The sequence below is a fragment of the Phymastichus coffea genome, unplaced genomic scaffold (genome assembly GCF_024137745.1).
Source record: "Phymastichus coffea isolate CEN01 unplaced genomic scaffold, Cenicafe_Pcof_1.1 PCOF00040, whole genome shotgun sequence".
Taxonomy (NCBI): domain Eukaryota; kingdom Metazoa; phylum Arthropoda; class Insecta; order Hymenoptera; family Eulophidae; genus Phymastichus; species Phymastichus coffea.
Genome location: NW_026706851.1, coordinates 294,309 through 318,574, shown reverse-complemented (window position 1 = coordinate 318,574; position 24,266 = coordinate 294,309). Strand labels below are relative to the sequence as shown.

The window sequence follows — 24,266 nt, the reverse complement described above, 5'->3', positions numbered from 1 at the left end:
TTTTGCCATCGGATACTTGAAAAAGAATTAAGAATCTAAGAGATCCGATGCCCAAACAATATAGATCGCAGTCATGAGTTACTTACCTCGATGCGAGCAAGGACATTTAGTTAGTATGCACGCCGAGTTTGCCTATGATCGATTCTGCTCTATTGTCATAAATATAAGATATAGCCTAGTGTCGTGTGTGGCTCAGATGTTGACTTGTGATTAGAAATGTGAGTCACGAGCGCACCTATGAAAAATATTAATTGGACTTGTCCTTTTTATTGGATTGAATGTTCAGCCGAGCTTCCGTATAACGTGTGTTTTGCGAATGAGAGAAGTGAGAATTTGGTACAAGATGCGAATTTATTAATGTAATTGCAAAGTCATATAAAAACGACAATATTTACAGATATCGGGTTCGGCTGCGTCCATTTGTATCGGTAAAATCGAGTTGACGAGGACCGTTGAAGAAATAAGCTAGAGACGAAGGCTATGGCTATCTAAAGAGGGCGATCTTAATTGATAATTTGCCTGATGCAGCGTGCGAGCGATCCAGCGTATAATGCGACATCAGACGATTTTCCGTGCTGGCTCCGCTCTCACCGCGATGCGACTTGGCTTTTTTCGCGCCGACATCTGCCCGGCTGAGCTCGGATCGTCCGCGGCCTCGTTACTTCTTCGTAGCAAGTTCGATATGTCCATTCTCTGCAGCTCGCTCCTACTCAGAGCCTGCGCTCTGTTGTAGTTACTGTTGTTTATGCCACCCTTGAACAATTAATGCCTTAGTTTTTTTCACTTTCACTCACTTTCTTATTTTCAATACGATGCCCTGTAACACACCTCTTTTTCCTGAATTATGCCCGCCTTGTATTATCGTAACCAAACTGCACATCATTTCGAGAAAAAAATTATCAAATAAAACAGGTTGTTTTCTATTTAAAGAAATATTTCACTCGAAAATCCTTTTTATTATTTTCTCGATTTTGATTTTACAAGATAATGCGATTGTCGAAGTGATTCTCGGTACATACATTTAGAAAAAGTCTCCGTGATACAAGCTGTTTAACAACGACATCAAATAGTACATCACCTAACTAGTTTGGGAAAGTAGATTCTTGCCTCGTGTGAGGTTTATACCCGAACCACGGATATTTTTCAATACAACGTATGGAAAGCGCGAATTTGTGAGCACGTTTTTCGACGAGTGTACGGCAAAGTCGTACTTTACGCACGGCGTATTAAAAATTGTACTATCTCAAGTCTAGAAATAGCCTAGTCTTTTTTTCAATAATTCTTTGACAAAATAAACATTAGAAAATTGTTTGTGTATGAATCGTACATGTCGTAAGTTGTATCAAAATGTTACAAATGTCATACAAAAATACTTCAAGTTACTCTGTACAAGTTTATATACATACATCGGCGTTCAAATTTTCAGCTATTGTTGATTGATCTTATTGTAAGAAAGTGATGAAGATTACACGTTGAAAAAAATTAAGTATCAATTAAAATTAATAACGTAAATTCAGAATGAAAGTACGTGAAAATAATATACGATTTCAATGAAACACATGGTGTCTACGAATATCAGTGCATTTATATGCACTCAAAATAAGTTTGAATGAATAAGCAAACGGCTGTAAAAAACACACACACAAATGAAATATTATAGCTGCGAAATGTCGCAATCTTTTTTAAAGTGTGCGGAAAGAAGTTTGTGTGCTAAATGCGACTGTGGTTTGTTATTTATAGTCACTAGTAAAATACCTTAGTTGGGACTCGGCAATTTCTTTCGTGAATAGCTAATCGATCGGGCAGAAAAGTTCTTTTGCACTTTGAGCACGGAATCAGGAGCGCCTTGAACATTTAAATGATATAGAATTTTTTTTTCTTAATCACTTGATTAAACGACTTAAATCAGACGTTTTTATATGGTGCAGTAGCATATTTCGCTTTACAAATAATCTTCGTAGCTTACTTGCCGTGCAACATCCATATAAACGAGTAACATTCGAAAAAGGAAAAAGATTCGGCCGGCTTTTCGTTCGCGTGTCATGCCCGAAAGCAAACAAGTAAAATAAATGGCAATTAAACGTGGTATATGTACAACATTGGAGCATGCGGAGCGTGTTTTGGACAATAAAAATTGAAAAGCGGTCGAGTGTTTTCAGCGTATCGTCCGAGGACGAAGCGAAGAGTCGTCAGGCTTAATGCGCTGTTACCTGGCTGTATTCCCAAGCTGTAGTGTTCCAATCCTCGTGATCAATGGGAACGTTTGGTCGTTGCGGGACGTTGCGACGCTGCGAGCTCGGTAACGCTTTATTTTCCCGATGCCATTTCTGCGCTCGTACGCAGTAAAATGAAACGGAATCAGTCACGATTAAGGCATGAAATCAAGAACAGAACGAATTTCCGTCGAGAAAGGAATCGTTCGTTTGAATAAAGACAAGTATCATGCAGAATGTTGAGATGGGCATATCGAAATCGATAGTCTCATTGAATATGCAACGAGACGACTGTGCTCGACGCATAACTCGTATAGCCAGTGTAAGTACGGCAGAAATAAAGTAGCGGGCGTGCGACCGATGGGGATAGAATTAGATGGAGTAAGAAGTACCTGCAAGCACTTGGGCTCGTGAATGGGAAAGCTGGCGGTGCCGAACTCTCGTCCGCAGATGTAACAAGTGACAGTCCGAGGTCGTCGTTTACCCGTCGACGTGGCTGATTTGTCCTCGTTCGGCTTATTCGGATTCGCGACCGAGTTCACTTTCCTCTCTTGTCTCGCCAAACCTGCCTCTTGCTCGCTCGATGTTTTCTCATCTCCGGACGTCGACGTCGCTGTAGGGACATAATGCCAAGGCTGATTTTATTCTGTTTGCTCGTGCGTGCGCGCAGTCGTGCGGCTGGAAGTGCCAGCGAAACATCGCTCGACGTGACGTGCGAAAGCGAAGGCCAATAGCCAATAACCAGTCGACAGCGAAACGGAAGAGGCGCAGCGGACGAGTCAGTGGAAACAAGCCGATACGGTCAGACGCACGCGACGCGCGCGACACGAACGAACAAACGACGTCGGCAGTCGGGACGAGCCTGGCGAAACCACTCTCCGCTGATAATCTCCAGCGCCGCGCAATGTATTGAAATGCACTCGCATTAGCAATGGAACTCGAGCTGCATATCGCGGACGAATGCAAGGCGCTGCGGCGACGTTCGGATATGGAGCGAGATCGGCGACTCACCGCTGGGCTGCTGATCGGACGAAGGCGAGGCTGGCTGCCGATCGAGAACGGTAGCGGCCAGCTGTCGCTCGAGTACTTCCACCCGGCTGGGCGCTCTGATGCTCGAGCCGGGGGATCGGCCGCCCGGCGAGTCGGGCGGACTCTTCGGGTGACTGTGAAAGCGCTCGGGCTGAGCGGCCCGACCGCACGCCCGGCACGGTTCCGTCGGCAGCGCCGACCTCCTGGCCCTCGACGTGGACGCGTGGCCGGCGGTGAACAACGCCACGTCGCTCGAGCTGACCGTGTTGCGCGAGCTTCGACATCGCACTGGCGATAACTGCGTCAGGGGGCTGCCGCTGCTCCTCTGCCTTTCCTACGCCCAATCATTTCTCGTTGTAGCGTTTGCAACAAGGAGCCCTTCTCCAAGTTGCAGCCGTTGCAAAAATTATTCGACATATCGAGAAAAACGTCTAACGGCCTCTTTACATTTCAAATCACTGTAAACTTATAATAAATTACATCAATGAATTATTCGCTAACCGAAACGGAATTGAATAAACAGGCCGACAAGCATCACCGATGGCGTCATCAAATTCAATCAGTGTCCCGATATATAAGGTAAGTAAAGCGTTCCGCGCGAAACAATGGCCTACGGCAATTAGTCAGCCGGTGTCTATATGTCACAGGAACATCGACGCTCGCATCGACATCGTCATCGGCTCAATAATATCGCGTGCAAAGCGCACCAACTATTGCGCGCCGGGTGACAAGCTAGCGACAAGTGGAACATAATTCACCCTGTTTCCGTTGTTATTGTCGTCGTCGAGCTTTCTGGCGGTGCTGCTCGCCGTCCTACAGTCCGATTCGGAGTTGGTCGCCGACGAGTCCGAGCTGGACTTGCGATTGACGGCGCCCGCCAATTGCGCTCTCGGCCTCACCAGCTGCACTCCGTTGTTGTTGTTATTGTTGATGTTGCGGTTGTTGTTGTTGTTGTTGCTGTTGCCCTTGGTGCAATTCTCGAGACTTCTGAGCGTAGAGTTGTCCAGCAGCGGATTCCTGGCTAAGCTCAGGCTTATGCGCGTGAGCGAATCGGTCAGCGACTCCTGGTGACATTTGTTTACGTCCGATCATGCGAGTTGCAAGCTCCGTCTGCGACAAGCCTCGACGCGGGAGGAGAGCCGTCGAAGGCAGCTGCTTCAACGGTTGCCGAAAGGCAATGGGCAGGCTTACTTTACTGAGGAGCGACATATCGAGCTTGTCGATGAGCCGAGGGTCGAGGACGAGCGGTGCCTCGAGACTGGCCGTCCCAGGCCTCGCTTCCTCCTCCTCCTCCTCCTCCTCCTCCTCCTCCTCGGGACTACAGCTCTCGTGCTCGCTCGTGCTCGGCGGTCGACTCTTCCTCGCGCGCCTTTTGCGCATCTTCGGCCAGGTGTCGCAGCAGCTACTGCCAGCGCTCGCCTCCTTCTCCGAGTCTGCGGACAGAACAGAGTATAGCTCGAGCTCGTTCTAGCTTCGTCGCCCGACTCGTGGAGAGCTATAAGTGGCCGTTTACTCGAATGGACAATGTGCCGCGAGTACGGCTGGAAGCTACGCTATAGGGTGACTGACTTGTGTGCGAATGGGGGTTACCCATGCGTGAGAGCGTGAGAGACGTAGGTTGTCGCGAAGGAAGGGCTGTTTCAGCGTTCGCGACCTGCCGGTGGTCGAGCGGCAGCGGCACAGATTGTGCGCAGACAAAAAGCGCGACAGGCGCGGCTACCTGGGCTACTCTGCAAGTCTTGGCGAATCACCAGGAAGGTCTTGTCAGAGGGCAGCTCGGCCGATCCTCGTGACCACTTGATCATTGTTCCGCCTGATAGGCCGATTGGCGTGGGCTCTTGCAGCGCGGCGGCTGCCTCACATGCCGATATCCGTCGTCCGCGATGCAGCTTGCCTACTCGGCCCGATACACTAGTCAATTTTGAGCTGACCTGAAAATTAATCGCCAACTTTAGCTCGCGCTGCTTTCGTTGCCGAGGTTAGCTTTCAAACGCGCGCACACACGCGCGCGCGAATCGCTACTTCTCCAGCTTGATTTTTATTCGATGCGCACAGCCTACATTCTCGCTTGGCTTTCTTTCTTGCTTTTATTGCCACTCGGCGTCACTTATTTGCAATGAAACCGCCTCTCGAGCCCTCTATCGATCCAGATCGCGCTCGTAAAAAAAAAGTTGCGCGGTCATCGAGCGGGAAAAAAATTCGAAAAGGATAGACGATAATTTGCGGCGACACTGCTTGCTCATTTATTTGCAGACGAAGAGCGAAGCATTCCGAAGAATAGCACGTATACGCGTCTTGATCAGCGGCAAGTATTATCTGACGCCGCCACTGAATCGGTGTCGACGTGTAAATCAAAAGCCAGACTGCGGAAGCCAATCTGTCAATCTGCTTTTTCTTTTACGAGAGGCCAGCTCGACCAAGTTTATTAACGCGTCAAGTTAGGATTACATGCACTGGAGCGCGCGCGAGCTTCTAGGGCAGCCCGTTGTCTTTGTGCTCGATCTAGCGTGCTTCGCGGAAAAGCGCCAACCAGTCGCTTTACCTGGCATTGCGTTGCGGTATTACCGATGAACAGCGAGTCGTTTGCTCAATCGACGAATGATGCGTTGAAATTAGCACCTAGTGGCCACCGGTTTTCGCTCACAAGCAGGCAATAAATAACGAGAAGCCGATGCACTGCACACTTATCGAAGAAAACACGAGTGTTGAAAGGCCAAGCGAAAATTAGGGCGAGGCGCGCGCGCGCGTTCCAAGTTCGATACGATCGACTAGCGTGGCGCCGGTCGACTGAGTCAGAGACTCTCGCCGAGGCGGCATCACCTTGCCATTGCCGCTAGGGAACGACCGCGAGGCATCGATCCAACCGCGCGCTTTACCGCCTCCCACCTGCCCCAGCGTACATCGCTATGTCGCTTGTTTGTACTTGTATACAACAGCTGCGCGGGCTCGCGCGCGGCTCCGCTTCCGATCTCATCGAAGCCTACATCTGCGAACCAACCCCCACTGCGATCCCAACCGCGCCGACCGTTTTCCTCGGCGATTTCTCTCCCTCTTTTCTTTTATATCGAACGCAATTAACCCCTTTGCCTTACCGATCGCGAGCACCACTAACATCACTCTCCAGACCCGACGCGCGATAACTGATTTACTTTTGCCGCTCTCTGCGATACCCGGCAAATCAAGCCGGCAGACAACAGAGACGTTTTTTCACCTTTACTACGCTTGTCGGATGTCAACCAAATGGATCGCTACAAACTATTTCAATGCTCACTTATTTATTATACAACTTTGTTTGCTCGTCTGCGACAAGTCCTATATGTAATTACAGAGATGTTTATCGTTCCCATAGAATCAATTAATCATCATTGACTCACTGCTCACTGGGCTGCGGCGATCACGTTATCTTTCCTTTTTCGTATTCAAGTACTCGAAGATTCGGGAGCTCGATGAGCATTTTATGCGCCTACGCATCTTCGCGTACAAAAGCGTTTCGCACGACCCGTTTTTCTTTAAGGTTCTCCTGGATGAATCATAGAACCGTACAAATCCTTAGCAAATATCTTTTATGGTAAACGTTACAGTTTTAAAACCCGCTTCATGATTTATTTTTCACTTTCTTCTTTTTATTTTCCAATTTTTTTTTCTCAACGATGTAATTTATAATCGTTGGATCTCGTTTAGTATATTATTTCAATAATATCAGATCCCCTTGTTGCACTTTTCCCTTCCCCTTTAATATAAAAAAAAATAATAAAGCGAGATATATCTTCATATTTTATTCAATAATCTTCAACGCGTTTTAAATAGAATTATTAGGATTTTTAATTAAAAATAATTTCTTTGAAAAATTCTTTTATTCAATATGAATCATGATTTCATTACGATTAATATTTCGATACTTTTTACAAGCTCATTTTTCTTCATATCTGAATCACTCTCGTTTAAACAAACATCGTACTATTAAATATAATACATATTCAAATAGTATATGAACAAATTATCGACGATATCGATATCTCTTAAAGTGGAACCATAATTGAAAAATATTATTATGGAATTGACATCGGAAACCACGTTTGTACGAATATTCCCACTCTCTATTTACAATTTTAAAAGCTATATCTTCATATGGAGGTCCAGCTTTGAATCTAAGTATTGCAAAGTCTTTGTTATCTCCACATGGAGTCTGTAAAAGAAAAATAGTATAGTCAAATTTCTATGAAAATTATATAGAACTCATAAATTAAAATGGAAAGCATTTGAAAGAAAATTAAAATACACAATAATACATTACAACACAAGTGTAGGCATTTCCAACGTTAAATTTAAAAACATTTTTCAAATGTGTAATTATATTTTTTCTTACCAAAAAATACTCCGGCGTGACGTTTTTATCGATCAGATCTGGATAAAAAATATTAAACTTGTAGCCTTGAACAATTTTAGGCGGCGGATTATCCATGTCGTAGTGAGTTTGATTATATTTATTCCACTCGAAACCTGTATGTACTCTATTGAAATAACGAGGTTTTCTTGGTCGATATTTATCTGACCATAGATATACCTGCGCCTCTAAAGACGACTCAACACTAAACTCAGCTTCGTCGGATCCCATATTCTTACTAACTTCTCTACGCATAGCATGTTCTTCTGCAGTCAGAACACTTTGTACTTTGTTGCCAGTTCTAAGAACTTGATTTCTCGCAAATTCTAAACGTTGAGCATCATCTTCCTCCAAAGTTACTATTGTACCAGGTTCGAGGTCTGATTGCTGAATATATGGCGGTGAATAAGAGCCAGATTCTTCGATTTCTTCCTCCCTAAACACAGCATTAATTATTAATAATTTCAAGTAAGATAAGAATATTTCAAGAAAAGTATATAAAAACAAAGTCAAAGTCAAATAATTTATTCCATAACATACTCTGAATGGGTTTCTTCGTCATTCGCAGGTGCCTCGCTAGTAGACGGTTCTTGATCCGTTTCTATACTACTTGGTTCTAAATCAGTTCTTTGTGCTTCCATAGGCTCGCTATCGTTTCTTGCTACTCCCTGTTCGGCCATCAAAATATTTAATTTTTGCTTTAAATTTTCTTGATGGCGATCTCTTAGTCGTGCTCGGGCCATGTGAGCTTTAATGATAACATTTTTTATTAATCTATGTTAACACATATTCAAACTATTTTATTAACTATTATATTATATTAATTATTTATAAAATTACCTTTCAATTGAGATAGTAAACTTTCCCAGTATCCAATATCAACACCTTCAGCTTTACCACTAATTTTATTTTCAATTCTTGTTTGTAAGGCTTCTAATTGTGCTGCTGTTTTGCCTTTGAAAATTGCTGTTACATCTTGCGCAACCGACTCATGTATGCCTTCTCGTCTATTCAAAGCTGAAAATTGAAATATTTGATCATTAAATGAATCAGTTATATCATTCTTATAAAAAAAAAAAGTATATCAGAATTGTAAACAGAAAAGAAACAAATATCTTGAATTTAATTTTCACTCTTAAAAAGAGTGATTTGAATTAAAGTTTTTTTTTAATTTCTAAAAAATAATATTTGAAAACAAGAAGTATATCATATGCAATCTAATTTGAAGCTTTTATAATTTTTATGATTTAAAAATCAATTTACAAATTCTTTATTTTATTAAATTAATAAATTTGATGAATGTGGCAAATTGAACTTATACTGCCAGCCAATTTTTATGTATTATTTGTTTTACTAATAACTTGAATCATAATATCTTACCCATTTGATATTCTGATTGCTGTTGTAATTTTTTCAGTTTTTGCAACTCATCCTCAACTATAATTGTGATATCATTCCAATAATCTAGGTTTTTACCTCGCTCAAGTTCTTTATAAACTTTTATATCTTCTATTAAGTCTTCTAAGTCTTTTATATGTAATCCTCGAAGATATGTGTAAGGTTCATGCATTTCTACTGCGTCAACTTCATCTTCGGCTCCAATGTATTTTGCCAGTAGATCAATAGGCTTTGCTCTTCCATCTTGAATTCTTATACGAGATCGTAATCTTGCTTGCTCTAAATGAAATTGATCTTCTTGTCGATGCCACAGTTCTAATTGTGCAGCTTCTTTTCCCCTTTGCTGTAAAGCAGCCTCTTCCTCTCTTTGTTGTCTCAGTAACTCTCGTTCTTGTCTTCGTTTTTTTACTTTTTCTAATTCTCTTTTATTTTCTTCTTGCTTGTATCTGTTCCGCAACTCTAGTTGTTCCCGACTTACTTCTGTTAATCCTTCCTTTTCTAATTTTTTTCCCCAAACAAAAGGTTGTAGCAAATTTGCATCACCAAATGGATTATCAGTATTTGTATAATGTAAATAGTCATTGTCCCAACCCATTCTTTCTTTTCTTTTTCGTTCCTTGGCTTCTTTCTTCTGCAATCTTCTTAATCTCTTTTCTTCTGGGGTTTCTTTCGCTTTCAATAACTCCTTTTGTTTTCTCCTCTCTTCAACCATTTTCAATCTTTGATTCTTCAGTTTCTTTTGTAATTTTACTGATCCATCACTAGAACTCGATGACGACGACGATGACGACGATGTAGAGGAAGCTGATGACAACCTACAAACAAAAAACAACCTAAGTATTCCTTCAAAACACAAATCATTTTATTAAGAAATGAAAATTTACCTTCGTCGTGATTTACGTTTTTTTGATGAAGGTGACACTAAACGGTCTCTATGTTTTGATTTTTTGTTATTGTTGTCTTTTTCTGACTTTTTACTAGCAGGTTCATCATGATATCCATGTCGACTTTTTTCTCTATGTCTTTCTCGTCCTCTATTTTTACTCCTTTCTCTATTCTTTTCCTTATCCTTTTCCCGTTCTCTATCATAGTCCCTCTCACGATCTCTTTCCCTTTCTTTTACTTTACTCATATCTTGTCGTTTTTACTTTTTCACCTGAAAAAAATTATAATAAATTTGTGTTTTAATTAAAAATTATAACCTCAATTTGTATAAAAATAATACTTCAAACATATCACTTAGTAAGTCACTGTCTTTGGCAAATCAGTGAACTCCTCATAATACATGTGCAATTCACGGACAAATTAGTGTTAAAAATTTACTATAATTGTTACAAAAATATTGAAGAAAAATAATAACAGATAATGAAAGAGATTATTTCATTGAACAATATATCTTTCTTCACAGATAGCGTAAGCACTAGGCGCACACACATAAATATATTATGCGTATTGCATATATATACACATATAACTCAGTAGGTAAAGAGATACATCTGTGTTCAAGTCAGAGTCCAACATTATCTACAAAGCGTACATATACGCGCATTATATGTATACACAACCTAGATATACTTATTTATCACATGTAGTGCTAAAATTTTTTTTCAGAATAGGCCCCCTGTCTAAATAGAACTGTTAACTAAAGAGAGAGTGGGAGAGATCGGTTAGACCCTGGCACAAAAATAATTGATTTTAATTAAAAAATGACAAATAATTAGTTTGAATATAATTGTACCATTTAAAAAGAACAATTTAACAATTTTTATCCTATGAAAAAGTGAAATAAAAAACAATAGAATGAAATCTCGGAAAATCTATTCTTCGACACAAAAATGTTCATTTTCGAAATGAAACACTGCAAATAGATTCAGTTCAATTTGTACTAACTAAAATTAGAAAAATGATAATTTGTGTTCTGCAATACAAATCAATTAAGTTCTTGAGAATGGCATTGATTAAATTTTTAAATAGCAGCGGTTTTCCTTTTAAGCTCCGCGATATATATACTAATAGACGCCATACATCATTGCAATTGTATTGTAATATGTTAGATACATGATGATGTGTAGTGTGTGTGTATACAGTGCATGTGTATGTTACATACGTGCCGTGTATTACTGTCCGGACATTGTTTGAAAAATTGTCATAATATCTAATTATACATTTGTTCATATCGTTTTTTTCCTCTTAATTTTATGTTATGTTTTATTAAAAATATAACCAGACCAGATAGAAAATGATCTTTTATTTCTTAAATAGATTTATAATAAATGGCGTTATTGTATAATACTCGTTGAAAACACACACACACATACACACAGGGCGCTTTCGCGCAATAGTAAAACTGCGACGACGGAACATTCTGAGAGCTCTTTCTTTTGGATTTTTTTTATTTTTCCGAGAGATACAAATTATAAAATTGTTATTTTTAAATAGCACATATGAAATCGAAGCTAATTACGTGTCATGTTTTGTGATTATTAGTTGTTTTCGTGCTATGGTCTGACCGATCAGAAAAAGTTTCATCAGAGATTAGGTCTTTTCTAATATCTGCTTTCATGTTTCGGATTGTGACTAATTGATTTATCGACTTGTCTTGATAACGTGAAAAATAAAAATTATGCATTTAGACTTTTATTTCTGATCTTTCATTTATTGAACGATATTGCAATCAAAATAATTGATTAGATTTTGTAAATATAGTCTATTTCGTATGTACGCGGGTATTTTCAAATATCATAATATTCTGATAACAGAAGCCTAAATTTCATAAGATAGAAGACTGAGATAATAATTATTAATCATAATGAAAGACAATAAAAAAGAACACGATTCTCATATTTTTATAATCCTTTGGGGGTTTATTATACATATTATTTTGCTATGGGGAGTTTTGGATGCAAACTTTCATTCCCTTATTATATCAGGATTACCTGTGATTAAAGCACCTGCAGGTGCTCCAGCAAAACGAATTCTGATTTTTGTTGCTGATGGACTTCGCTATAGAACTTTCAAACAATATACTCCTCCTTATCTGCGGTTTGTATCTTAAAATATATTATAATACAGATATATCAATTTACAAAAATTATAGAATATCATTTTTATTATTTCAGGTCAATCATTGAAAAAGATGGTGTCTCAAGTATTTCTCATACTCGAATGCCAACAGAATCTAGACCTGGAAATATAGCTATTGTAGCTGGATTATATGAAGATCCCAGTGCTATCTTTAAAGGATGGAAGGAAAATCCTGTTGATTTTGATACTGTATTTAATCAAAGTAGATCATCTTGGCTATGGGGTAGTCCAGATATCATTTCTTTATTTACAAAAGGTCGAGTCAAACTGTAAATTCCTATAATTTGATGAAATACTTGCATAATAATTATAATAAAAAAATTATTAGGTGGTAATTCAAATATACGCGCAGGAAGCTACCCAGCTGCTTGGCAAAACTTTGTCAAGGAAACCAATTCAGCAAAGCGATTAGATAATTGGGTATTTGAACAATATTCACAGTGGTTAAAAACAGAGGGACCAATATATAAGACTAATGATAAAATAGTACTTTACTTTCATCTGTTAGGCTGTGATACTATAGGACACGCTTCCAAACCACAATCAAAGTAATTCATTTTTTGACTTTTTTTCTTTACAATTAAATTAATTTTTCATATCATAAATTTTGTTTTTTTAAATAAAAATTATTCTGCAATATCATTTTTTTAGAGACTATGTAGAAGTTATGATGGAAGTAGATCGAAATATAAAAAAAGTAGTTCGAGAAACTGAACGTTACTTTGGAAATGGCACAACTGCTTACATTTTTACTGCTGATCATGGAATGACTGATTGGGGTTCTCATGGTAGTGGTTCAACTGATGAAACAGAAACACCATTTGTTGCCTGGGGTGCAGGTATAAAAAAAGGTCCTTTATACCATAATATTGAGCAAGCTGATGTCACGCCTCTCATTTCTACTCTAATTGGTATATCTATTCCTGTGAATAATGAGGTAAATTTTCTATGTTGTATTTCAAATAAATAATTTATTCTCACTAAACTCTTATTAATCAATTATTTTGTATTTTAGGGCATACTGCCTTATGAATTGTTAGATCTGAAATATGAAAATTTTATCTCACAAGCTTTTCTGAAAAATGCTCAACAGCTTGCTGAACAGGTCAAAGCCAATAGGGAATTGACAGTAGGTCAGAGTTTAGTTAATATGTATTCTAAAGATGAAGAATTTAAAATGAAACTTACTAATGCTGAAAATTCACTAGAAATAAGTGATAATCAGCAATTTTTAAAAGAATGTAAAAGCATAACTAGATTAGCCAAAGAGGTCATTACTTACTATAGACGTTATCAAACAGACAGATTTTTATTCTGCTTAATGCTTATGTGGGTTGGGTGGATTATATTGCTTTATACTCATATAGGTGGTATACCAGGAAAAGATATTCCATTTGGACCTATTACATGGTTAACATTAGCAAATATATCTCTTGTTGTCTGTATGATTCCTTTAACTATTGAATATGCAGGTATTAACATTTTCCTGTAGAAAATAAAATTTTATAGTAATCTACTAAAAATCTTCTAAAATTTAGTTACAGGTTGCAAGGAGTGGCGATTACTAGGATATGGAATAATTGGTGCTGTATCTGTTTGGTTGGCTAGCAGAAGTATCATAATACATATTATGCCTCCTATTAGCTTGATTTATAAACCATGGTATGAAGTCATAGGAACTATAATAATGATTCCAACAATGCTTGCTGGTCTATCATATAGATGGGCTTTTAGTATTAGTGTGTTGTTGGCTGTTATATTGGAAAAAAAAATTTTTTCCAAAAATGCAAAAACTACCTTTATTTTTACCGGAGCTACTTTAGCAGTTTTTCCATTATTACCTGTAGTTGGACCAGAACCAAAAGTATACATAGTGTATGAATAATAAATTTCCAAGTATATTAGTTCTGTCTAATTTTATAAACTTTAATAAATCATTATGTTTATTTTTTACAGATTATTAGCTTTGGGTATAAGTTTAATAGCAATAATAAACAAGAAAAGTATTTACAGATACATTAAAGCTATTGAAATTTCACGACTTGTTCTGACGTCGCTTTTATGTTTGAATATTATTGATGGTCGGTCTTTCTTTTCTTGGTTCTTAATGTTTAGCACACCATTCGTCATATGGCTGCATCCCAAAGACTGGGAACAAAGAATATTTGGTGTTACTATAGCTTTGATGAGCCCTTTAGCTCTGTTATCAGCTTCGTATGAACCTTTGTTTTTTTTAATTTTTGCAAGTCATTTACAGTATTGGCCAATATATGAGTACTCATTCAAGTCAAAAGGTGGGCCACAAATTCTAAGATTAAGAGATGTCAGCACTGCGGCTTTTCTTGTATCCTTTATATATTTAATGTGCTTCGCATAGTTTTGAAATAAAAGTAATGAATATTATTCCTAAATAAATATTTAGATGTTGTACACGTTATTAAGCTTCTTTGGTACTGGCAATATGGCAAGTATTAGTTCGTTTGACCCATCCTGGACACGTCACTTTTTAACAGTATTTTCGCCATTTACAATGACGACGCTCATATTATTGAAGACTGTTATTCCATTAATACTTGTTGGATGTATTATCCGTACGCTAGCGAAAGATTCAACAATATTTTGTGCGGTTTTACTGTTGGGGGATTGTCTGGCACTACCACTCATGTACAGGGTGGTCTCAGTGGGAAGTTGGCTTGATATCGGTAGCAGTATTAGTCGGTTTGTCATAGCTATTGTGCTCCCTTGTCTTCTCGTGCTTGTTTATTACATGAGTAAGCCCTTCACAACTTTTAGTTTGCAAGAATTCTTAGGGTATAAATCTATCAAAAGTCAACGACTTAAAATTTAAATTTCTTGAGTCTTCCCGTTGTATTAATTTATACAACTTAGCGAAATAGTGCATTATCGTAGAATGACATTTTAGTTATTAGTTCATTGCTTTTAATTTATTTTGCTTTATAAAAATATTGTTTATCAAAGTTAGAACAGATGAAATATGAGATATATTCATAAAATATCACACCAAGTGTTGTTACCGTTTTTGTTATAAATTACTCATTACATTACATTTGTAGCTAATAAAATTGAAACTTCTTAACAGTAAATATTGTGGATATTTATTTAGAGATGCTAGTTGCTTCTGAAAAAACAACACAGTGGTCATTTCAACATTATTAGCATGTTGACAGCAGTGTGGCCCATATATGGGTCCAATTTTTCATTAGTATGTTTTTGAATTTTATAGAAAAATTTGATGTCTACTTTTTAAATACTGTAGCATAATAATATCTGCATATATTTTACAATAGCAGACTATTTTATTACAATATCCTAAAAAGATTTAAAACAAACCATTTTAAAGATGAATCTAAAAGAATATTTAGTGAGCTTTTTTTGTGTTAAATAAACAAACTTTTCAAACTGTCGCGAAAGCTCTAACTATAGAGCTTTTGAAGTTTCTGACCTCAATTTTTATTACAATACAGAAAAATCTTAACATTTTATAATGGTTGAAGAATGTAAACAATCTAAACACTTGAATAATTCAAGACTTAGAGGTTTATTAAGAGTAAAGAAAGTTTATAGGTTGGTTATTACGAATAGCTATGAAGCTGTAAAGTTTAAGTTAACTTGATAGCTTAAAAGGAAAGCTTGAACTGGTGTGGGAGTTCAAAAAGTCCAAAACATAATTTGCTCGACTCTGATTAGAGTTCAGATCCAAACTGACTCGAGCTTTCGTAGAAGACTATTCTTATAACTGTTTTGCTGAAATGTATTAGAAATACGAAAATATACAAGAAATACTGACCACCCAAGTTAATCACATATATCACATCATTTGAATGATCAAAATCCACAAATATTTTTGTAAAATGTCTTCTTTTAGTTGTAATAAAATTAGATAATAAAATTGATATTAAAAACTATATTCAAAGAATAAGAAAATTTATTTGAAGCATAGATTTGTTTGATGTACGGAAATTGTTTAAATTGTAATTATAAGTGTAATTACTCGCCAGCAAGTAAAACTATTATAGAATGTGCCATAACAAAATAAAAGCTTTAGAAACTATTGTCAATATTTTTACATCAAAAAGACAAGTGACAACATGAAAAACCAAGCAGTTTAGCATCTAAGAACTACAAATGTTCAATCATCCTTAAATTATTTAGTAATAAATTGATGTGTATTGACTAGATTTAAATAAACTAACAAAAATGAAAATATGCAAAACTCTTAGAAAGGTTCATTAGAAATGAAAATTAGTTCATAAATTTGACTGATTATATGTATGTACATTTCTTGCTTTCATTTCCTATAATATTTAAATTGTAACAAGTTTTATGTACAAATGAACTTTGTAGTAAAACCAAATATAGTAACTATAAAATACATTAATCACTGATACAAAAAACCAAGATTATTTATCTCTCTTAATTTGTTACTACCAGGAAAGAAATTCGACATTACCATTACCATTTCTTAAAAGTCACTTGCCTTTGAATGTATTAAGTTAACTTGGTTTTTGCTTGATCACACTTTGATTGTTCTCTTCACTAGTTTTGTTGTTAATGGATTCATGCTTCTTTTCAGGAAGCTTATTTTTGGTTTTCTTTGCTAGATCTTCAAGTGATTGCAGTAGATAATTCAATTCAGCTTCTTGCTTAAGAGTAGCTTCATACAATGCTTGAATATCGTCAGTAAATTTTTGTAATTGCATCTGCCTGAGTTCTTCTTTCTTAGCTTCCTTTGCTACTTGACGATTGTATTCCAACAAAAGGCAACCACCTGCTACACTGAAGATGATGATTTCACTCATTAAACTAGCACCAAGTTCAATGGCCATTTGTTCATTCAACTTAGCTACTTTAGTAGGTTTGCCCAAGTTCATTAAATACATTTTGGCTTTGACTTCTGCCCAGTGATAAACTAAAAATATAATGTATTTTTAATTGACATCTTCAAATATTTATCACAGAAAATTATTTAAGATTTGAAATATGAAGTAATATGTTATTAGTAATATACTTACATTGAGCTGGAGGTATAATGAAATAAGTTCTGAAGACAGCATGATTCTTTGCATTGTTAACAATCATTTTGGACAAAGGTTTACTAATTTGTTTGATAAAAAGAACTCCTAATTTAGCAGCAGGAAAAATTCCTACAGCCATTGTGCTGCTTTAAATGACTACTTCGATAAAAAGTTTGTTACCAATCTTAACTTCTTACTTGTATCTGTTACAAAACAGTATAATTATTATTAAACATGTTTTTGGGAACATATAAGATAAGTGTAATAAAACAATGCAATAAGTATCTAAATAAACAATTTAGTTGTGTTTATCTGAAAAATCTCTAACAATTAAATTACAAGGTCACATAATTAATTTTGACATAATTGATTTTGACAAATTGTACTGTTTATTGTAATATTCATCTACTGATAAATTTGTACTTGTTATTTTTATTAAGAAGGTCAAATAGAAACAGCCTAAAAGTTTCGCGACCTCTTCTCTAACCTGTACTTTGCAAAATATTGGCAAAATATCAATTACGTAAAGACTCGATTGACTAACAGAATGAAAGACTTACATATTGATCTATACGCCAATACAGAGTATCTTTATTCATAATTTATAAAACGTTAAAGATTTTCAACTTTCCGTTCAAATTTTCATAGCGAAACAAGTAAAACATTGCCTCACGATCGCTCACCTGCTTGATACTCCAATAATCCAAAACGCATGCGCAAAGCACTTGCAAAATTTAATTTAAAATTTAATTTCGCAAATAATATCATTGAAATAAATTATTGAAAAAGTAGTTTTTATTCTTCATGATTTATATGATTGACATATTAGTTTTTTATATATTATAGCTTTACAATTTACATATTGCATTATTATTATTTACAATAAATAAAATTATGAACGTGATCATCTCTATTTAAAAACTTACTTAAATGATAGTTTATATAATTATGTAATTCAGACTGAATTATTTTTAACTATTATTACATTCTCGATCGCATCAACTAAATACTTCGTCTTGATGTTTTTATAACTTGATTATTAATTATTTTCATTTATATTATAAACCTAAAATGTCTATGAATGTAAATTGTCAAATAAATAAGAATTGTTCAGCTTATAAGTGGTTTTTACTATTGTAATAGGGTCTGGAGACACTGAGTGACAGAATTTTTTAAAACTTTACGCTATACTGTTGCATAAACAGCGGATGTCATCATTTTCTCAAAATTTTTATATCGAAATTAAATATATTAATTAGATCAAAAGTTGTTAAATTTTAAAAAGTAATGATAAAATTTGTTCAAAAGGCTGTATTTCATATACTAATAAAAATATAGAGATCAACTTTTTGTTAAATACACGTAAAGCTTAATTAAACTTAGAAAATATTTGTAATAATAAACAATAATTTTTTATTTTCAAAAGTCATTAACTTTATTCTTAAACCAAAAAGTAGCTTTTTTTAACTTCTGTTTCTACGAATTTCCGAGGAATTTTTATATAAAGAACAGTTATGAAATTCAAATATATGGGAACCGTGGACCATCAAGACAGGCGCCTCGCCGCGCTGTGCGGTATTGAGTGAACGCGTACTATTGTAGAAAACTGCTTTCTTTTTTGGCCCTTTCTTCGATCTATCTAGCCAAAACTCTGATTTATATTTGATTTTATGAAAATATGCCATTTTTACATTAAGCATATGATAATTAAATAATAATATATATTATTTTAATCGCGCTTGAGACCGACGTTTTCAAATTTGCGACTGCGTTAAAAATATTTTATTATTTAATACAAATTAAAATTAATAAATGAATACGAATAATCCTATCGTATTAAATTCGATAGTCTCTGAAAGTCTTGTATATTTAAGCCTTAAATTATCTTCATCACTTACGAGAATGTAAGAGTGAAACGTTTATTGTGTATTCGCTACTAGTCTCAGCTTTTTTAAATCTATCTTTTAATTCATTTATGAAATCCTCTTGAATCGTTAACCAAAACACAATCTTTTAATTAAAAAGTACAAGACAAGGAAAAGTCTATTAACGTTTCACATTCTATTTTTCAAGTTAGGATATTGATACTTAAAAAGCGTGAAAGACTCGTATATATAGTGTGCAAAACAATAAACGACTTTAAACTTGCATACTTTCACCATTTTGCTTTACATTTCTAAAACACTGCTTGGACAATCTTTCACAGCCTAAACAGGTTCTACTGATATCATCTTCACGACAAAACGCTTCGACGATTGCAGTTATGTCAAGTGTCAATAATGTATAAATATTAGAACGGACGATGGATATGATAAAATGCTTTCTTTTGACGTACTTTTATTGATTTTAAAGTAGTATTAAAAGTTCCGATTCAATAGCGTTTATGCTTATTAAAAGTAGAACTGTTAATATATGAATTTTGTCTGCCTGTTCTTTACTATTTTCAAATTTTGTTTTTATTTCCTTAATCAAACTGAAATGGATTTTCCTCTTTATAAAATGGACTTTTATAGTTTTTTATCAGTCAAGTTTTCAAACAAATCAATAGAGCATCAATTTTTTCTATAACTACACGAGGTTTTTCCAGATCTGTTGAGATTAAACACAGTAATTTAAATTAATAAATTTAATAAATTGCAGTTACCGGAATTTAAAGTTCAAGTTGTTTATGGCTTCCGACTACAAATATTTTCATATTGTTACCTTCAAGCTGAAGATCTTCATCAGTTTTTGGCGACAAGCATAATTTGATTGAATTACATTCAGGTGAACTGCTACTAAATCTTAATCCTCGTGATCTATGTCCATTGCCTCTAAATTAGTCTATTTCCATATATTCTTTTTGTTGTAACATTTTCATCTTGACAAATGTAATCGACGTATTGATTACCTTCTGCTTTAGTCACTATTATGCACATAATTACTGATATCTTTTGTTATATTTTACCATAGTTTTTCTCTCTACAATTATTATGTAGCACTTTCTTTTACAAGATTCACAAAGTCAATCTTTACCACTAAGATATGAACAGAAACTCTGATAAAATAATTGTAGCAATACGGTAAAATGCCCGAGGTGAAACTTGCGGACCTTAAAAATATTTTTGGACACTTGCTTCTATCTGTGGCAGTCTCATGGTTCGACCATCCACATCCAGATGGACAGACCAGCCACGAGCGGCAAGGAATACGTTCACTGCATATATATATAAATCCGCATAGCGATACGAACAGCACTTAAATTCGAGCGTACTATATGAGGGAGATGTTACCGGCCGTCGAGCCTCACTGACGAGTCCAGTCGATAGCATCGGGACGAAACGCTTTCTACCTTACCAACCTCTCGAGTGTGAGCTTGGCTACCTCACACTACGACCAACCTTTTACACGAGACTCCTTGGTACATACAACATACATTCATACATACAATTGCCTACAATACATCTCCATCTCTCATACAGCCAAAAATCTATTGTATTCTGTTGTACAAGATGCAGAATTCAAACATGAAAATATTTTCAAGTTATGTAATCCAGCCACATTGAATATATTTGATAATTTTTAATTAAGAAAAAAAAATAGAAAAGGTTTTAGTTAAAAGACTTATAATAATTTTAAATTAATTCAATTATGAATATCATTATTATAATGGCCATCTCCATTGGAAATAAATATACAAATTTTATTATAGAATTTCTTTAAAATCTGTATAAATATTTTGCAATAGGTTAATAACTTTTCATTTAATTAATGTATCGGTACGAAAATTTGGAATAATGATGACCTTATTCTACATTGTGAAGTTTGAAAAACCTTTCTCTCTCTCATTCTCCCTCTCTCTCTCATTTTTCCTCTCTCTCTTTCTCATTCTCTTTCTTTGTTTCTTTTTCTCTCTCTTTCTCTCTCTTGCCTGCTATTGGACGAACCGAGCCGGTAATTGCAACGAACCCGAGTCGACGCGACATGACGCGATACCCACGCCATCGGCCATTCATTCCGATTCCGGCAGCCAACGACGCCGGAGATAATTGTAGTATCATATATGTAAGTACATACATCGCGAACAGCACCATTTTGAATTGTAATTTAAATTTTGAGGTTATGAAAAAAAGTGTCGTAAACATATTATGATTGAAGAATCAATGATGTTACCTCCAGGGATGGAAAATGTTTATCAAGAAAATGAACCTTTACAAAATCATAAAGTCACATCAAATACTGATAAAAGGAATCGTCCAAAGAAAAAGAAGAAGAAAAATAAGAAGAAGAGAAACGAGATAACGACATCTAAAAAAATTATTGATTCTGCTGAAAGAAAAGATGATGAACCCGAAGTTGAATATATCCAAGATATACCCACAATCAATGATCTCGAGCCAATGTACCGGCAATTTGCTAAAATCTTTGATGCATTCAAGTTGGTTGAGAATGAAAAAAATAGTACAGATACTGGTGAGACGATCAGCGAATATCCACCTCCTGATGCAATTGTCAATAATAAAATTGGTAATGGTATGGATGATTATGACGATGATGCACCTCAGCAACGACATCATCAGCATGGTGACAACGAAACTCCACGATTATCAAAGAGGAAACTGAAAAAATTAACAAGACTTAGCGTAGCAGAACTCAAACAACTAGTGGGACGACCAGATGTTGTAGAAATGCATGATGTTACTGCAAGAGATCCAAAGTTACTAGTCCAATTGAAAGCCTACAGAAATACAGTACCTGTTCCAAGACACTGGTGTTTCAAGAGAAAATACTTGCAAGGAAAGAGAGGTATAGAAAAACCTCCATTTGATTTACCTGCTTTCATTAAACGAACAGGTATCACTGAGATGCGAGCTTCTCTACAAGAAAAAGATGAATCCAAGACTTTGAAGGCCAAAATGAGAGAGCGTGCTAGGCCGAAATTGGGCAAAATAGATATTGACTATCAAAAACTTCACGATGCATTCTTCAAATGGCAAACCAAGCCAAGAATGACTATTCATGGTGATCTATATTATGAAGGTAAAGAGTATGAAACACGACTAAAAGAAAAGAAACCTGGAGAATTGTCAGATGAATTGAGAACTGCCCTTGGTATGCCTATTGGACCAAATTGCCACAAAGTACCCCCTCCATGGTTGATTGCTATGCAGCGTTATGGACCACCTCCAAGTTATCCAAATTTGAAAATTCCTGGCTTAAATGCTCCAATCCCAGAAGGGTGTGCTTTTGGCTATCATGCAGGTGGTTGGGGTAAACCTCCGGTAGATGAAAGTGGACGACCCCTGTATGGTGATGTTTTTGGTGTTCAAAGAGCTCCTGGAGGTGATGCTATGGATGAAGAGATTGACAGAGGCTTATGGGGTGAACCAGAATCTGAATCGTCTGGTGAAGAAGATGAAGAAGATGAGGATGAGGAGAAAGAAGAAGAAGGTACGTTTACATTCTGCCCTTAAGAAATTAATTTATCTTTTTTTTTGTTTAGAATTTGCAATATTTTATTAAATATGATTATAATTGTCCTTTTTTATGACAGGTAAAGAAGATGCTACAGGACTGGTCACTCCCGGAGCTGAAGGTTTGATAACTCCAAGTGGAATCACATCTATTCCTGCTGGTCTTGAAACTCCAGAAACAATAGAATTAAGGAAACGCAAGATAGAAAGTGAAATGGAAGGAGGAGAAACACCTGCATTGTATACTGTCTTGCAAGAAAGACGAACAGAGGGATTAGGTAGTAGCATGATGGGTAGCACACATGTGTATGATATGACAGGTGCAGGTGGTCAAGCTCCACCATCTGTGATAGCTGCACGACGAGGTGCAGTTTCGACATCTGAAGTCAGGGCAACAGAAAGAGAAGGAGCAGTTGAATTAGCTCTGGATCCAAGTGAGTTGGATTTGGACTCTGAGGCTATGGCTACAAGATATGAAGAGACAATGCGTAATCGGCAAGCTTTACGACGTGAAGATTTATCAGACATGTTACAAGATCACGTTCAAAGACAAAAGGTAAATTTTTTATCTTGATACAGAACATGCACCAAAATACGTTATACTAATCTATTACTTTCTTTTTTTTAATTCAGAGCAAACGAAAACGTCAACAAAACCAGGAAAGCAAGTCATCAAAGAAATACAAAGAATTCAAATTTTAAGCCTTTTGATTCGGGTTTTTGTAATATACCTTGTATAAGCTTACTTCGTTATGATATAGTATAATAACTCAATACAATAGCTTGTTTACTATTAATCAATGACAATTAAAGTAATAAAACAATTTGATTGTACAGAAAATAAAAAACAGGAAGCATAAATCTAATTAGATTGGTACAAATTTTATGTTTGATTATTGTTCTATTACAGACTGTTTCTGAGATCTACACCCTCACATTTTTATCAAAGTTTGACACATTTATTATTTATGTAAATTGAATTATTTGCCCCGATATTCAAGCAATAAAATCAATTATTTCAAAAGTAATTAACAAATTTTCGATTTTTGTTTTAATGTAAATATTTCGTTCACTATAAAGATATTTAAATGAATGTTTTTAAATACTTGTAATGTTATGTACACAAGATCATTGCGAATGTAAATTAAATTCTTTCAAGAAAGCTAAACACTTTATACACACTTACTCATAATTAAAAAAGTTGAAAATTCGTGTTCCTTAACATGTTTTCTATCGAAAACCATCAATAAAAAACATGTTAACTACTATAGATGATGAATGATTAGCAATACAAGCTAGCGATGTCCGGTACGCCACGCCACAGTCTACGTTGCGACTTATGAGAGTGGATTAAGAAGTACTCTACCCGGATATTAATTTGCATGCAGTTGAAAACCGAATTATTTTGAAATATTAACCATTAATGGGATTAAATAGATTTTTTCTGGCAAGTTATGGGGTTACAACTTTCCAAAATAAGGTCTTTGACCTACCCGCGTTTGATCAGATCGATGGTCAACTGTCGAAAATAATTTAAATTTTGAACTTCGCGGGTCGCAAATTAATGTCTGAACAGTGTATGTTTTCAATGAAGACACGTTTTTCGTAAAAACTTTTTGTACAACGCAATCTCCTTTTGGAATACTTTTGCTAACGTTCTGACAATATT

At 35.8% G+C, this 24,266-nt stretch overlaps 4 protein-coding genes across 7 annotated transcripts; 2 read left to right on the top strand and 2 right to left on the bottom strand.

Annotated features, from left to right (window-relative positions):
* Positions 1 to 338: 338 nt before the first annotated feature.
* Positions 339 to 10,421, bottom strand: LOC131664049 (splicing factor Cactin). Its single transcript, XM_058934899.1, has 13 exons — positions 10,250 to 10,421; positions 9,909 to 10,180; positions 9,007 to 9,839; positions 8,467 to 8,643; positions 8,163 to 8,374; positions 7,609 to 8,058; positions 4,434 to 4,541; positions 4,001 to 4,306; positions 3,225 to 3,576; positions 2,606 to 2,826; positions 2,211 to 2,327; positions 1,756 to 1,845; positions 339 to 753 (listed from the first exon to the last, which is right to left on the bottom strand). The coding sequence occupies exons 2-13, from the start codon at positions 10,154 to 10,156 to the stop codon at positions 559 to 561; spliced, it is 3,309 nt and encodes a 1,102-aa protein (XP_058790882.1). The 5' UTR covers positions 10,157 to 10,180; positions 10,250 to 10,421; the 3' UTR covers positions 339 to 558.
* A 733-nt stretch (positions 10,422 to 11,154) lies between these two features.
* Positions 11,155 to 15,880, top strand: LOC131664052 (GPI ethanolamine phosphate transferase 1-like). Of its 2 annotated transcripts, XM_058934905.1 has the most exons (9): positions 11,155 to 11,193; positions 11,955 to 12,066; positions 12,144 to 12,364; positions 12,437 to 12,656; positions 12,760 to 13,045; positions 13,124 to 13,580; positions 13,647 to 13,983; positions 14,065 to 14,452; positions 14,531 to 15,880. In XM_058934905.1, exons 3-9 carry the CDS (start codon positions 12,190 to 12,192, stop codon positions 14,954 to 14,956), a joined length of 2,289 nt encoding a protein of 762 aa, XP_058790888.1. In that variant the 5' UTR covers positions 11,155 to 11,193; positions 11,955 to 12,066; positions 12,144 to 12,189; the 3' UTR covers positions 14,957 to 15,880. The 2 variants fall into 2 exon arrangements, with proteins under 2 accessions (XP_058790888.1, XP_058790887.1); XM_058934904.1 differs by lacking the exon at positions 11,155 to 11,193 and having other exon boundaries at positions 11,433 to 12,066.
* Positions 15,881 to 16,073: 193 nt separating this feature from the next.
* LOC131664053 (putative OPA3-like protein CG13603) lies at positions 16,074 to 17,852 on the bottom strand. Its single transcript, XM_058934906.1, has 3 exons — positions 17,705 to 17,852; positions 17,142 to 17,347; positions 16,074 to 17,038 (listed from the first exon to the last, which is right to left on the bottom strand). Exons 2-3 carry the CDS (start codon positions 17,281 to 17,283, stop codon positions 16,623 to 16,625), a joined length of 558 nt encoding a protein of 185 aa, XP_058790889.1. The 5' UTR covers positions 17,284 to 17,347; positions 17,705 to 17,852; the 3' UTR covers positions 16,074 to 16,622.
* A 3,296-nt stretch (positions 17,853 to 21,148) lies between these two features.
* On the top strand, positions 21,149 to 23,686 carry LOC131664072 (splicing factor 3B subunit 2). 3 transcript variants are annotated; one of them, XM_058934936.1, is made up of 4 exons: positions 21,149 to 21,188; positions 21,282 to 22,574; positions 22,678 to 23,153; positions 23,231 to 23,686. In XM_058934936.1, exons 2-4 carry the CDS (start codon positions 21,287 to 21,289, stop codon positions 23,297 to 23,299), a joined length of 1,833 nt encoding a protein of 610 aa, XP_058790919.1. In that variant the 5' UTR covers positions 21,149 to 21,188; positions 21,282 to 21,286; the 3' UTR covers positions 23,300 to 23,686. The 3 variants fall into 3 exon arrangements, with proteins under 3 accessions (XP_058790919.1, XP_058790920.1, XP_058790918.1); XM_058934937.1 differs by having other exon boundaries at positions 21,154 to 21,188; positions 21,303 to 22,574; XM_058934935.1 differs by having other exon boundaries at positions 21,157 to 22,574.
* Positions 23,687 to 24,266: the final 580 nt, after the last annotated feature.